Here is a 15,777-nt window from a genome sequence, read left to right on the forward strand (position 1 = left end):
GGGCTGGAGCCCGGAGAGGACCCCTCCTAAAGGATAAGGGGGCGGTGATGGAGTGCCTGGGCTGCCCGCACAGCGCCTGCACACCTTCACCAGGGAGCTTCCTTGTCCTCCTGGGAACCTCTGTCCAGATCAGCTCTCCCCGGGGCGTCTGGGCTTCTGGTTGGCCTCGCTCTCTTCCAACAGCTCCTGACCCAGGGAGAGCAACGGAGCACCCTGCCAGAAGAAGGCCTGGGGCCGCGAGTGCGGCCCCCATGGTACCAATGCACAGTTGACCCAGAGCACAGCAATCACAGCCTATCAGAGGTGACATGGGTTTAGCCTCTGACGGTCACCCTGCACAGACTGCCAGTAAAGAGGGGTCCGAGGCTCAGCTCCTTGGCTCCCCTGCAGTGTCTCCAAAAGGGAAGCTGAGGCTGTGGGTGAGTGGGTGATGCCAGTGGTCCAGGCTCCAGTTCCACCTTGCGCAAAGGCCTTCCTAACCTTTCACCAAAAAATACTTCTGCAAGGACATCTGCCCAGCAACTGCCTGTCCAACCTCAGACTGGTGCCACTCATGTCCTTGATCCTTGTAGCCAAGGATAAGTATCTCAAAACAATCCTGTGATCCTCTTCTCTTTTCCTTTTAAAACCTTTGTCTTCCTTCACCTCCCTTAATTCACACGTACTTTCCTATGGCCTGCTTATTCCCGTTGCAATACCTATTTCCAAAGAAAGTTCATTTTCTTTTAGAGTCTTTCTGTATTTGTTATGCAGTGTCACATAGTGGAGCCAGAAGTGGGACCGCAGTGAATTCAGCTTGGGCGAATCAGAGTCTCCTGGAATCTAACGCAGCATTGACTGAGCCCTCTGCAGACTGCCCTTGCCAGGAGTTGATTTTCTGTTCTGGTGAATCTCCTCAAGTACCCAGACTCCCTCCCTTTGGTCAGTTCCTTTTTACTTTATTCTGGATGTGATTTGGTTATAATCTTAAACAAAATACCTTGCATCCCTCCTGAGAGTATAAAGGTTGGGTTCCTTTTTCTTTCTCTCTCTCTCTCTCTCTCTCCCCCTCTCTCCCCTGTCTCTCTCTCTCCCTCCCTCCCTCCCTCCCTCCTCCCTTCCTTCTTTCTTTCTTTTTCTTCTTCTGCTTCTTTACTTTTGGCAAGCACTTTCTGGTGTAAAGAGAAGTGCCCTTCTGGTTTGAGGACTTTGAGTTCTAAATAATTTATGTTCTGTCCATGAGGCAAGTCTTGCCTGGCTGAATATTATGTTTGATGTGCACACCTTGATTGAAATTTTGTGAGCGTTCTGATTTTGGTGTGGTTTCCCATGTCTTTAAGTGATTTGGCTCTTTTTTTTTCCTTGCTTGTTCCTGAACATCTTCTGATCATCCCACAGCAAAAATAAACATAAATAGTTTAGCACCATAGTAAATGTAAAAACACACATAACACACGGTGAAGGTCGGCCCCTCGAGGTGGCTCCTGCCTGTAATCCCTGTACTTTGGGAGACTGAGGTGAGAGGATGGCTTGAGCTAAGGAGCTGGAGACCAGCCTGGGCAACACGATGAAACCCCGCCTCTACAAATAATACAAAAATTAGCTGGGTGTGGCAGCACCCACCTGTAGTCCCAGCTATCAGGAGGCTGACGTGGGAGGATTGCTTGAGCTCAGGAGGTTGAGGCTCCAACTCCTGGCCTCAAATGATCCACCCACCTCAGCCTCCCAGAGTGCTGGGATTACAGCCGTGAGCACCTTTAGCATTTGCAGTGTACATTTTCCCCTGGGTTTGCAGGTCAGGTAGGATTATACGTGTCTCTGCTAGATGCTTCCAGGTCATAAAACTTTAAACCCAACCTAAAAACAGAATGATCTTTGTTTGTGGAGTTCTTTAATAAATAAAACTAATTTAGTATTGCTGCTTTAATGAAAACAGCTATCTTACAAGTTACTGGCAAAATACCTATTTATTTACCTTTAAGGTTCTTAGGTGAACATCTGAGAGTCACAGGCTACAAAAATCGTAAACAGGAAAATAACCTAAAATGAGAACTAGCTTTGTGTAATATCTCAGTATTCAGAACTAATGGGGATATAGTTGTTAAAAATATAAATTAGGTTAATGTAAATGGCATAAATGTCTATAAATAAGCTTTTCATAGAATTTGAGATTTTTTTGTTTGGTTGGTTGGTTGTTTTTTGGCAGATTCTCTCACTGTGGCCCAAGTTGGAGTGCAGTAGTGAGATCTTGGCTCACCGCAACCTCAGTCTCTGGGTTCAAGGAATTCTCCTGACTCAGCCTCCCAAGTAGCTGGGCCTACAGGTATGTGCCATCATGCACAGCTAATTTTTGCATTTTTAGTTGAGACAGGGTTTCACCATGTTGGCCAGGGTGGTCTCAAACTCCTGGTCTCAAGCAATCCTCCCCTCTTGGCCACCTAAAGTGCTGGGATTACAGGTGTGAGCCACCGCGCCCAGTCAGAATTTGAAATCTGTTTTTTTTTGAGATGGAGTTTCGCTCTTGTTGCCCAGGCTAGAGTGCAATGGCATGATCTTGGCTCACCGGAACCTCGTTCTCCTGGGGTCAAGGGATTCTCCTGCCTCAGCCTCCTGAGTTGGGATTACAGGCATGCACCACCACGCCCAGCTAATTTTTGTATTTTTAGTAGAGATGGGGTTTCTCCATGTTGGTCAGGCTGATCTTGAACTCCCGACCTCAGTTGATCTTCACGCCTCAGCCTCCCAAAGTGTTGGAATTACAGGCAAGAGCCACTGCGTCCAGCCAGAATTTGAACTCTTAAAGTCATGTTATGTTACATTAAGTGACAGATACTCATTAAATATAGGGATCATTTCCAAATAAGATAAAACACAAAAACGTAAATTGCCAAACATAAATATAAGTATGTTTGTGGCTTCTTAAAATTTTATAGAACTACCAAATATATTGCGGTTGTACTGATACACATAAAACAGTGATGTTTCTAAAATTATAAATGGTTCTCATCTGTAAAACGGTGATACGTGATGGTCAGTTGGCCACCATGATGAAACCCTGTCTCTACCAAAAATACAAAAGTTAGCTGGGTGTTGTGGCGGGTGCCCATAATCCCAGCTACTGCAGAGGCTTAGGCAGGAGAATAACTAGAACCCGAGAGGTGGAGGTTGCAGTGAGCTGAGAGTGCGCCATTGCCCTCCAGCCTGGGTGACAAGAGTGAAACTCCGACTCAAAAAAAAAAAAAGAAAAAAATGTTTTTTTCTTTTGCTTCCTAGTTTTTCACTAGAAATTAAGGTTGCTAAGAGTTAAAATTTCTAATTAATCTATACAATTCGGTGGACCAAGTGTACCAAAAAAAGATGCATTTTTGATAAGAAAAATTATTTAAAATGTGTAAAAACATGTTTTTGCTTTATTTGGTATTGTTGTATATTTAAAACTTATTTGAACTTTTTATAAATTAAGAAAAATAGAGAGAGGATTCTGCTATGCTGCCCAGCCTGGTCTCAAATTCCTAGGTTCCAGTGATCCTTGTGCCACAGCCTCCCAAGGTGTTGAGATTGCAGGTGTGGGCCACTGCACCTGGCCAAAATGTGTTCTTTATGGAAATAAAGGAATAATTTTGTCAAATTTGAAGATTATATAATGTTGTCTCAAAATATGGATTTATGAACAAAATAAAAACAAGATTGAAAGGAACCAGTAAGTAGGAGAGAGATGTGAAGAATGTTACAGGTATGAAGATATAGTTTTGGTAAAAACAGTTAAAAGAAAAAAAAAGAATTCGGAATGACAAAGGATCTTGTATGGTAAATTTTCTGTCCTAAATAAAATGACTTATTACTTAAGAAAGGAGAAGTTTAGGTCAAAGCAGAGGTCTAAGCATGTCATGGAATTGCTAAGTCATGAAAGGTTTGTGAAGGATGAATTTGTGAAAGAAATTTTTGTACATGATCAAGTTGGCTAAAATTAGAAGGAAATTATTTATGAGTCTTTCTAAGGATTGAGCTTTCATATTAAAACTACACTGAGGATGGGCATGGTGGCTCATGCCTGTAATCCCAGGAGTTTGGGAGGCCAAGGCGAGTGGATCACTTGAGGTCAGGAGTTGGAGACCAGCCTGACCAACATGGTGAAACCCCATCTCTACTAAAAATACAAAAATTAGCCAGGCATGATGGCACATGCCTGAAATCCCAGCTGCTCCAGAGGCTGAGGCAGGAGAATCACTTGAATTTGAATCTGGGAGGCAGAGGTTGCAGTGAGCCAAGATTGTGCCACTGTACTTCAGCCTGGGTGACAGAGTGAGACTCCATCTCAAACAAACAAACAAACAAACAAACAACAGCAACAAAAAAAACCTACACTGATATTGTCCTCTTATGGCTCTAGAAGAAAAAAAGAAAAAAGAAAAAAGAAAGAAAGAGAAAGAAAAAGAAAAAAAACTACACTGATTAAAAAACCAAAAATCTGCTGCCGCGTGTGGTGGTTCATGCCTATAATCATAGCATTTTGGGAGGCTGAGGCAGGCAGATATCTTGAGGTCAGGAGTTCGAGACCAGCCTGCTCAACATGGGGAAGCCCCATCTCCACTAAAAATACAAAAATTAGCTGGGTGTGTTGGCAGGTGCCTGTAACCCTAGCTAGTTGGGAGGCTGAGGCAGGAGAATTGCTTGAATGTGGGAGGCGGAAGTTGCAGTGAGCAGAGATGATGCCACCGTGCTCCAGCCTGGGCGACAGAGTGAGACTCTTTCTCAGAAAAGGAAAAAAGAAAGAAAAAAAAAAAAGCACACCTAATAATTTGGTCCCCTGTGTTAGTACAACAAAGTTTTTTCTTGAAGTATAGATCTGCTCTTAGAAAATCTAGAAGAGTTATTAATTTTTACTCCTGAAATATATTTCATGTCAAAACTGAAGCTTTCTTTTTTTTTTTTTTTTTTTTTCCTGAGACAGGGTCTCGCTCTGTCATCCAGGTTAGAGTGCAGTGGCATAGTCTTGGCTCATTGCCACCTTGACCTACCGGGCTCAAGGGGTTCTCCTGCCTCTGCCTGCTGAGTAGTTAGGACTACCAACTACTGTGCTAACTTTTTTGTATGCAACACCACACCTGGCTAACTTCTTTATTTTTGTATGGACAAGGTATAAGAAAATTCCAACATTGGATAAAACTATTAGAAATCTAATATTTCACCAGGCATGTCACTCCATGATTACATGGTATGTTGCAGACATAACCAAACTTCCTTGTCAATTGCTAATTACAATAAACTATCATCAGATTTTTTTTTTTTTTTTTTTTAATATAAGTAGAGGCTCTCTGTCACCCAGGCTGGGTTGCAGTGGCATAATCATAGCTCATGGCAGTCTTGAATTCCTGGGTTCAACTGATGCTCCCACCTCAGCCTGCCAATTAACTGGGACTATAAGTGCATGTCACCATGCCCAGCTAATGTTTTTATTTATTTTATTTTATTATTATTGTTATTTATTTATTTATTTATTTATTTATTTATTTATTTATTTTGAGACGGAGTCTCGCTCTGTCGCCCAGGCTAGAGTGCAGTGGCACATCTCGGCTCACTGCAAGCTCTGCCTCCCTGGTTCACGCCATTCTCCTGCCTCAGACTCCCGAGTAGCTGGGACTACAGGTGCCCGCCACCACTCCTGGCTAAGTTTTTGTATTTTTTTAGTAGAGTCGGGGTTTCACTGTGTTAGCCAGGATGGTCTCGATCACCTGACCTCATGATCTGCCCGCCTCGGCCACCCAAAGTGCTGGGATTACAGGCATGAGCCACTGCGCCCTGCCATGTTTTTATTTTTTAGGTAGACGGGATCTTGCTATGTTGCCCAGGCTGGTCTGCATTTCCTGGTCTGAAGCTGTCCTCCCAAAGTTCCTTCCAAAGTTCTAGGATTGCAGGTGTGAACCTCCATGGCAGGTCTGAATTTCAATCCTATTTTTAAGAAAGGCTATTCAAAGTCTCTGTCATCCACAGTATTGTCCTTCCCTGAAAGCATCTCCAATCAGATGCATGGTAAAGATGTTACCAAGTACTCTTAGGACAAGTTTCTGATAACTTTAAGATCAAAGGACTAGGCTGGGCTCGGTGGCTCATGCCTGTAATCCCAACACTTTGGGAGGCCGAGGCGTGTGGATCCCTTGAGGTCAGGAGTTCAAGACCAGCCTGGCCAGTATGGTGAAACCCCGTCTCTACAAAACAAAACAAAACAAAAAAAGACTTAGCTGGGCATGGTGGCAGGTGCCTGTAATCCCAGCTACTCAGGAGGCTGAGGCAGGAGAATCGCTTGAACCCGGGAGCTGGAGGTTGCAGTGAGCTGAGATCATGCCACTGCACTCCAGCCTGGGCAACTAAGTGAGACTCGGTGTCAAAAAACAAAACAAAACAAACAAACAAACAAAAAGAAACTTGGCTGGGTGCAGTGGCTATTGTCTGTAATCCCATCAATTTGGGAGGCCGAGGCGGGCAGATCGTGAGGACCCCAGAAAGCTCAGCCTGAGGGGAAGCCCGTGGGGGTGGTGGGGAGTGGGGCAGGGCAGGCAGAGGCTGGGCAGCAGGTGCGATCCTGGATTCTGGATTCTGGGGGACAAGCCTGGGGTTTGAGATAAACAGGCCTGAGTGGAGAAGGGGCTGCTGTGGTTGGGCCGGGGTGGGTGGAGCTGGAGGAGCCTTTTCTTCTTGGACCAGTTTTTGAATTGTGCTACATAACATGGTACATCAGATTTACCTTCTTTATCATTTTCAAGTGTACTGGGCGGCAGTGTTGAATACACGCACAGTATTGTGCAGCTGATCTCCAGAACGTTCTCATCCTGCAACCCTGAAGCTCTGTCCCCACTAAATCCCAACTCTAACCCTAACCCCAACCCTAACCCATTACCCCCTCCCCCAGTCCCAGGTAACCGCCATGCCATTTCTGTCTCTAGGAATTTGACTCCTATAGGGACCTCAGAGAAGTGTGTTCATGTGCATTTGCCCTTTTGTTGTTGTTTTTAAGAATCTTATTTTACAGGAGACAGTATTTGTCCTTTCTTGGCTTTCATATTTCACAGGGTGTAATGTCCTAACCGTTCATCCACGTTGTAACAGAATCTTCTTCAGGGCCTCCTTGCTTTTCAAGGCTGCATGGTATTTCATTGGGTGGATGATCCCATTTGGTTTCTTCTACCTTTTGGGCATATATATATTTGAATGTGTGTGTATATATATATATTTGGGGTGTGTGTGTGTGTATATATATATTTGGGGGTGTGTATGTGTGTGTATATATATATTTGAGAGTGTATGTGTGTATATATATGTATTTGGGGGTGTGTGTGTGTATATATATATTTGTGTGTGTGTGTGTGTGTGTGTGTGTGTATATATATATATATTCATTCCAGGCTGGCCTGGAACTCATGAGCTCAAACAATTCTCTGACCTTGGCCTCCCAAAGGCTGGGATTACAGGTGTGAACCACCACGCCCCGCCGTCCTTTTGGTTATCCTTTTTTTCAAAATTTTTCCAAATTTTATTAAGACTGTGATAACTGGCTGGGAGCAGTGGCTCATGCCTGTAATCCCAGCACTTTGGGAGGCCAAGGCGGGCAGATGCCTTAAGGCCAGGAGTTCAAGACCAGCCTGGCCAACATGATGAAACCCTGTCTCTACTAAATATACAAAAAATTATCCGGGTGGGGTGGCATGCATCTATAGTCCCAGCTACTTGGGAGGCTGAGGCAGGAGAATCACTTGAACCCGGGAGGCAGAGGTTGCAGTGAGCCAAGATCATGCCACTATACTCCAGCCTGGGTGACAGAGTGAAACGCTGAGAAAAAGTTTTTTGAAAATGAAAAAACAAAAACAAAAAAACACTGTAATAAACCCTTGGATTGAAAAAGTTTATAATGATAACTTCTACAATGTAAAAAATTAAAAAGTAAAAAGAGTTTAAAAATAAATAAATAAAATTATCAATGAATCCCAATCAGAATAAATATAAAGTTGAAAACCACACTAAACCAATCACTATATTATTTAGGAAAACATGCATATGTGGTAAAAAACAATCAACAGCAAAGTCAAGATTAACCAAAATACAGGATAGTTGTTACCTCTGGGGAGAAAGGTGGGAGACTCAAAGGCTTTAAATGTCTTAGTAAATCGTTTTCTCAAAAAAGATTTATCCCTAAGAGTAAATAAGGGTTTATTTTTGTTATTCATCTTAAAATGGAACAGATGGAAAATATTTTTTTGCATGACCACAACAAATGGAAAATATATTAATGAAGTTCAGTCATTTTTCTTCTGTTTTACTCATAATAACAGAAGCCAGAAACCTGGGAGTTACCCTTGACCACTCCCTCACCAACCAAGTCCAATTAATTTTCACTTCTAATCACACCTATAATCCCAGCACTTTGAGTGGCCAAGGCAGGCAGATCACTTGAGACTAGGAGTTCGAGACCAGCCTGGCCATGATGGTGAAACCCCATCTCTACTAAAAATACAAAAGTTAACCAGGCGTAGTGGCTCATGCCTGTAATCCCAGCTACTCAGGAGGCTCAGGCAGGAGAATTGCTTGAACCAGGGAAGTGGAGGTTGCTGTGATCCGAGAGCACAACATTGCAGTCCAGCCAGGGTAACAGACCAAGACTCTGTCTCAAAAAAAAAAAAAAAAAGGATTACTTTCTATTCTTCCCTACCCACAGCACCAAATCCTGGCCCCAGCCACTGTGATTCTCACCAAGAACCCAAATCCCTCCCTCTTCCTTAACATCCCCGCTCTAATGCAATCTCCATACAGCAGACAAAGCCAACACTTGAAAACATGATTAACTTTGTCTTCAACTTGAATCTCCCTCACCACCCTCCTTTTCTATCAGAAGCAGCAGAGAGACAAGTACATTGCCCAAGGCCACACAGCAGGACATGGCAGAGACAGGATTCAGAATCTACTAGTCCTGACAGTTCACACGTCTCCTCCACCCACTATCCCACCTTGGGTGATCCCAGAAAAGGGATTGCCCTAACACAGGGTAATCTCGGACAAGAACAGACGATTTCCTGCAATCACCACTTCCCTTCCTTTATCAGCCTAACTCCTAGTTATCCCTAATTCTGAGCTCAAACCACACTTTCTAGGAAAGGCCTTCCTAGGCCCCTTGTCCTGTTCCAGCAACTCCCCACAATTTGACGGCCAGCACTTTGTACATCTCTAAAAACATTCCTCTTCAACTAGATTGTGCCCTCCATAAGGGCAGAGGTCTGTTTTGCCCACGATTGTGGCACATGTCACATACCCTTGAGCACTCTGGTTCCTCTCCAAATCCATTTCTCCCAAATGTGGGCCCAGATTGGTGGCTCAAGTCTGGAACCCTAGCAGTGTTGAAGGATCGCTTGAGCCCAGGAGTTCAAGACCAGCATGGGTAACATAGGGAGATCCTGCCTCTATACATTTTTTTAAAAATTAGCTGCACGTAATAGAAGATAATGGGAGGTTGATGTGGGAGGATTGCTTGAGCCTGGAGGTGTGGTGTGATTGCACCACTGCACCCCAACCTAGGTGACAGAGCCAGGCCCTGTCTCAAAATAATAATAATAATAATAATAAAACAGAAAAAAAAATGATGACAGGATATTTGAACTGGAGAAATACTTTTTAACTCAGCCTGAGGCTATCAAAACATCTGATCCTCATGTGAGAGGCTACAGTTCTGGGCGTGCTCAGGGCCCATGGAAAACAGAGTCGGCCCAGGCACCTTCTACCTGTGCAAGGGAACAGATGTCAAATTCAAGTGCACAAGCTGCTCTGGAAGACCCAGCCCAGGCCTGGCTGGCCGAGGGCACTGGACTTTCCCCATCTGCATCGTCCAAACATTAGTGCAGATGCACCTGCACAAACACATACACAATCACACACAACACGTGAGCAGTGGGCAAGACTGGCCCGGCCCCACTCAGTGTTGTCACCACTGGCCCCATAGCCGCCCACAGCCCTAGAGCTCTGGGCCCGGATTCCTGCCAGCCCCCGCTGTCCAGGCCAAGGCCAGATGATGGAACAAGGGGGTGCCAGGGCAGCAAATCCCCCACATGCCCCTTTCCCACAGGGCACAGGCTCCTGGAATCAGAAGGCTGAACCTAGTCCCTGGTCCGGGCTGTGTGCTTCCAGCCTCTTCTCTCGACACCAGAACAGAGCCTGGCTCCAGCTCCCAGGAAATACAGAAAAAAAAATGGGTAAATGAACGAGTGACAGGGTGTCTTGTTCCACATAAGACACAGTGAGCAGGGGGAGGGGGAGGGGCTCCTGGCTGCAGGATGCACCCCACACCGTACCCAAAACCCCACCCTTCCCTGGGGGACACATGGTCCCACCCCGAGCTGCCTTTCTTAGGACCCCAGCCCCAGCTGAGCCCAGCCACACCCTTCCACTCCCTTCAGCCAGTCAAGAGGCTGGGCGGGGTCAAGTTGGCAACAAGGGGAGGGGCCAGGACACAGTTCTCCTTGATTTAAACCCAGGGAGCCTGGAGTGCAGCTCATGCTCCATACCCCGGATTCCCACCTTGCCACTCTCCTGCTGCCCTCCAGACATGCGGGGGCCCTGGGTGCTGCTGCTGCTGTTGGCTCTGAGGCTACAGCTCTCCCTGGGTGTCATCCCAGGTAATGAGGCTCCCCTAGCTGCCCCTACACACAGGGCACCCCCCAGCCCAGGCTGACCTGATCTTTGCTCTCCCCTGGCCAGTTGAGGAGGAGAACCCGGACTTCTGGAACTACCAAGCAGCCGAGGCCCTGGGTGCCGCCAAAAAGCTGCAGCCTGCACAGACAGCCGCCAAGAACCTCATCATCTTCCTGGGTGACGGTGAGTGAGCAAGGCCTGTCCAGCCCCGCAGCCCTCACAGCCGCGGTGCCCAGACTATCGGTGGTTCTAGGACAGCCCTGGGGCCCAAGCTTCACACACTTCTGCTCCTTCAGGGATGGGGGTGTCTACGGTGACAGCTGCCAGGATCCTAAAGAGGCAGAAGAAGGGCAAACTGGGGCCTGAGACCCCCCTGGCCATGGACCACTTCCCATATGTGGCTCTGTCCAAGGTAAGGGCTGGGCCACCTTAGAGTCTTCAAGCAGAGAAGGGTATCCTGGCTATGGAGTGTCGTAGGACGGAGGGACCCTAAACAGCTGGGCCTCCAGTAAGGAGCTGGAGGCAGTTGGAATCCCAGAGGACAGAGATCAGGGTCTGTGTGTCTGCCCCAGAGAAGAGCTCAGAGTGTCTCTGTCCCCAGACATACAGTGTAGACAAGCATGTGCCAGACAGTGCAGCCACAGCCACGGCCTACCTGTGCGGGGTCAAGGGCAACTTCCAGACCATTGGCTTGAGTGCAGCTGCCCGCTATAACCAGTGCAACATGACACGCGGCAACGAGGTGGTCTCCGTGATGAATCGGGCCAAGAAAGCAGGTGAGCTGGGGCCCACTGCGGGATCAGGGCCAGGTCACAGACCTCTGTCACCCTTAAGGAAGTCAGTGGGAGTAGTGACCACCACACGGGTGCAGCACGCCTCACCAGCCGGAACCTACGCCCACACGGTGAACCGCAACTGGTACTCGGACACCAACGTGCCTGCCTCGGCCCGCCGGGAGGGCTGCAAGGACATCGCCACACAGCTCATCTCCAACATGGACATTGACGTGCGACCCCAAGGCCAAGGGTTGGGGCTGGGCAGAGAGTAGCAGGGGGCATCAGCTCAGACCCAGGCAACCAACAGCCTGATCTGGGTCAGCAGGGTCTGGAGGTGGGGTTGGGGACATAGAAGGTGCAGCCCAGGCCGGGCCATTCCCACAGCCTTGGGGAAGGGAGCCAGGGGCTGTGCAGGAGGAAGTGGCACAGGGCCAGCCAGGCCCCAAACCCACGTGCCCTATCCTCTGTTCCCAGGTGATCCTGGGTGGAGGCCAAAAGTACATGTTTCCCATGGGGACCCCAGACCCTGAGTACCCTCATGACTACAGCCAGGATGGGACCAGGATGGATGGGAAGAACCTGGTGCAGGAATGGCTGGCGAAGCAGCAGGTGATGGGGGCTGGCGGGTGCAGGAGGCACAGCAGGGGGAGGGCAGAGGTGTGGGGCTCAGGGCTGTGGGCTGAGGCCTGGCTCTCTCCCTCCCTGCAGGGTGCCCGGTACGTGTGGAACCGCACTGAGCTCATGCAGGCTTCCCTGGACCCATCCGTGACCCACCTCATGGGTAATGACCCCCTTCCTGCCCTGGCATCCCTTAGACAGCCTCAGATGGCACCTTCTGAACCTGTGTACATGTCTGCCAGCACCCTTCCACCCCCAGCCTGCCAGTCACCATGGGACCCCTTGTCCCACAGGTCTCTTTGAGCCTGGAGACATGAAATACGAGATCCACCGAGACCCCACACTGGACCCCTCCCTGATGGAGATGACAGAGGCTGCCCTGTGCCTGCTAAGCAGGAACCCCCGCGGCTTCTTCCTCTTTGTGGAGGGTGCGTGGTGGCCCCTGGGGAGTGGGGGTTGGGGTTTGGAGCAGGGCAGGTTCAGCACCACCCTCGCTGGCCTTCCTGCAGGCGGTCGCATCCACCATGGTCATCACGAAAGCAGGGCCTACCGGGCACTGACTGAGGCGGTCATGTTCGACGACGCCATTGAGAGGGGGGGCCAGCTCACCAGCGAGGAGGACACGCTGACCCTCGTCACCGCTGACCACTCCCACGGCTTCTCCTTTGGTGCCTACCCCCTGCGAGGGAGCTCTATCTTCCGTAGGCCTGGGGAGAGTGGCAGGTGCTGCTGCATCAATTACGTGGGTGAAATCTGAGCCTCAGTCTCCCCCTCTGTCAAATGGGAGTAATGCTGGCACCAGCCCTGTAGGGTCTCCTGAGGACTAAGCCCCTGACCAGGCAAAAAGTGGCGGTGCCTAGCACGTGGGAGGCACTCCACAGCTGTGTTCAGCTCAACCACAGGGACCCCTCTCTCTGCAGGGCTGGCACCCGGCAAGGCCCAGGACAGGAAGGCCTACACGGCCCTCCTATATGGCAACGGTCCAGGCTATGTGCTCAAGGATGGCGCCCGGCCGGATGTTACCAAGAGCCAGAGCGGTGAGTGCTGCGGGGTCGCCCCCTGAGGGGGACCAGGGTGCCAAGGATGGGGGACTGGCGGGAAGGGGTCACCTTCTGTCTGCCTGGAACTGAACCTTCCTACCGGAACTGAACCCTCCTACGAGGGAGCCCTGAGTACCGGCAGCAGTCAGGAGTGCCCCTGGACGAAGAGACACACGCAGGCGAAGACGTGGCGGTGTTCGCCCGCGGCCCGCAGGCGCACCTGGTTCATGGCGTGCAGGAGCAGAGCTTCGTAGCGCACATCATGGCCTTTGCCGCCTGCCTGGAGCCCTACACGGCGTGCGACCTAGCGCCCCCCGCCGGCACCACCGACGCCGCACACCCGGAGCGGTCCGTGGTCCCCGCGTTGCTTCCTCTGCTGGCCGGGACCTTGCTGCTGGGGACGGCCACTGCTCCCTGAGTGCTCTGTCCCTAGGGCTCCTACTTCCCCATCCTGGTGTTCTCCTGCTCCTCACCTCCAGTCGTCCTGCCCAGCCTCCACCTGGAGCTGTCACCCCCGGAGTCACCACACAGATGTCCTGCCATGGAACCTTCCCCTCCCAGTGCACCCTGGGGACTGAGCCGTTGACACCATGCCCTTTGCTGTATCTTGCTCTTCAAATTTTGGCCCCAACTCCAGGGACTGGGGATTTGTGCCTGGCAGCTGCCTGCATTTCAGGAAAAGAGAAGGCTTAGACCACCCAGCCCCAGCCCATATCCTGAGGTGGATCAGGCAGGCTCTCTCCCCGGGACATGAGGCACCCAGACCTAGGGCCCCCTGCGCCTTTCTTAGCTTCTGTCATGGCAGCACCTGAGGGACACAAGGATTGGGTGCATCAGGATGCCTGGAGAAGCGTGGCTTCCTGCCACCCTGCAACCCACCCTGCAGGCCAAGGAGGCTGCTGTGGTGGGGATCCCCAGGGGGGCTTTGACACAGTCCTCTGCTGTCCCTCCACTGGGCTAATGCTATACCCCTGCACCCCTCCTAGGGTGCAGAGAGGCTTGCCCCAAGTCACAGCCACTCAGATGCTCGAAGCCCTCCAAGGTCCATTCCAGCACCCAACTGAGTTCCCAGGAGCACCTGGGTGCAGGATAGCAGCCCAGAGTCCATGGCCCCTCCCAGGCCATCTGGGCACTGGGCATGGATTTCTCAACAAGGAAGACTATTACCTCCCTTCCCCGGGCCTCCATTCTTCTAGGAAACACAAAGCAATAATATAAGGAAGTGTTAGACAGTGTAATGCCAGTACTGCTTCCTAGGAGAAAAATCGTGAGTGCCTGTGGGCACAGTGGCTGGAGGGGTGGATAATGCAGGCCGGGAGGGGCTGCTGAGGAGCAGACGATTGAGCAGGAGACCTGAACAGAGAGGGGCTTGAGCAAGGCGGCACAGCAGTGCAAAGGCCCTGGGGCAGCGCCAGCAGGCTGTCTGGGAGGCCAGGGGCTGGATCAGAGGATGGGTAGATGGGGGAAAGCCTGAGGGGTCAGGAGGGTGGGGGACATGGGGGACTGTGAAGTCTTGGTAGAGGGGTGTGGTTGGAGGTCTTTGAGGAGGGCTGTGACCTGCCCTGGCTGGGAAATGAGCATTCTGGCTGCTGCTAGGAGGAGGGTCTGGTCTTTTGGGTAGAGGGTGGGGGTGGTAGAGGGTAGAAGGTAGAGTTGAGAGCTGGGGAAGGAGCTGACTCCAGGTGTTTCTGACCTCCCTCCGAAAGCATTCTGCAGCACCCATCCCAATATAGCCATACTTAGTGAGTATCACACTTGCCCCAAGAGAACATTGAAAAGAATTAAATAAAGGTGAAATCAACCACATTTTCCAGCGAACTTTACACTATTACAAATTTATTTGTACATTTACAATGGTACAAGAAGCACTTTGTCAACATGGTGAAATTCTGTCTTTACAAAAAGTACAAAAATTAGCCAAACTTGTTGCCCGTGTCTGTGGTCCCAGCTACTCAGGAGGCTGAGGTGGGAGGACTGTTGGGCCCTGGGAGAGTGGAGGCTGCAGTGAGGTGTGATCATGTCACTACACTCCAGCCTGGGTGACAGAGCAAGACCCAGTCTCAAGGAAAAAAAAAAAGGACTTTGTGCTCACTAGAAATACTAGAATGATTGAATACTTCGTTTATGAAAATTGAATTAACATTGTAAGACATCTATTTGCCAGGCGTGGTGGTTCAATGCCTGCAATCCCAGCACTTTGGGAGGAAAAGAGGTTAGGATTGCTTGAGTTCAGGAGTCCCAGACCATCCTGGGCAAAATGGTGAGACCTCACCTCTACACATTTTTGTTTAGTTTTGAGGCAGAGTCTCCCTCTGTCTCCCAGGCTGAAGTGCAGTGGCAGGATGTAGGCTCAGTGCAAACTCCACCTCTTGGATTCAAGTGAATCTCCTGCCCCAGCCTCCAATGTAGCTGGGATTACAGGCGACTGCCACCAAGACAGACTAATTTTTGAATTTTTAGTAGAGATGGGGTTTCACCATGGTGGCCAGGCTGGTCTGGAACTCCTGACTTTACGTGATCCACCTACCTTGGCCTCAGAAAGTGCTGGGATTACAGGCATGACCACCATGCCCAGCCCCAAATTTTTTAAAAAATTAGCCAGGCCAGGTGGTACGTGCCTGTCGTCCTGGCTACTTGGGAGGCTGAGGTGGGAGGTCACCTGAGAACAGGGTAGTCGAGGCTGCAATGAGCTG

At 49.6% G+C, this 15,777-nt stretch overlaps 1 protein-coding gene across 1 annotated transcript; it reads left to right on the top strand.

Moving 5' to 3' along the window:
• Positions 1–10,564: 10,564 nt before the first annotated feature.
• LOC102139127 (alkaline phosphatase, germ cell type) lies at positions 10,565–14,889 on the top strand. Its single transcript, XM_005574616.5, has 10 exons — positions 10,565–10,634; positions 10,717–10,833; positions 10,947–11,062; positions 11,252–11,656; positions 11,901–12,035; positions 12,135–12,207; positions 12,338–12,472; positions 12,554–12,745; positions 12,965–13,081; positions 13,207–14,889. The coding sequence occupies exons 1-10, from the start codon at positions 10,565–10,567 to the stop codon at positions 13,500–13,502; spliced, it is 1,656 nt and encodes a 551-aa protein (XP_005574673.3). The 3' UTR covers positions 13,503–14,889.
• Positions 14,890–15,777: the final 888 nt, after the last annotated feature.

This window comes from Macaca fascicularis, chromosome 12 (assembly GCF_037993035.2).
Source record: "Macaca fascicularis isolate 582-1 chromosome 12, T2T-MFA8v1.1".
Lineage (NCBI taxonomy): Eukaryota > Metazoa > Chordata > Mammalia > Primates > Cercopithecidae > Macaca > Macaca fascicularis.

What these genes read in the sequence shown, in the direction of transcription:
- LOC102139127 (XM_005574616.5), top strand. Translation starts at nt 10,565, where the DNA reads ATGCGGGGGCCCTGGGTGCTGCTGCTGCTGTTGGCTCTGAGGCTACAG. An exon ending in ATCCGTGACCCACCTCATGG is followed by an intron (nt 12,208 to 12,337) that starts GTAATGACCCCC and finishes CTTGTCCCACAG; the next exon opens with GTCTCTTTGAGCCTGGAGAC. An exon ending in GCGAGGGAGCTCTATCTTCC is followed by an intron (nt 12,746 to 12,964) that starts GTAGGCCTGGGG and finishes CTCTCTCTGCAG; the next exon opens with GGCTGGCACCCGGCAAGGCC.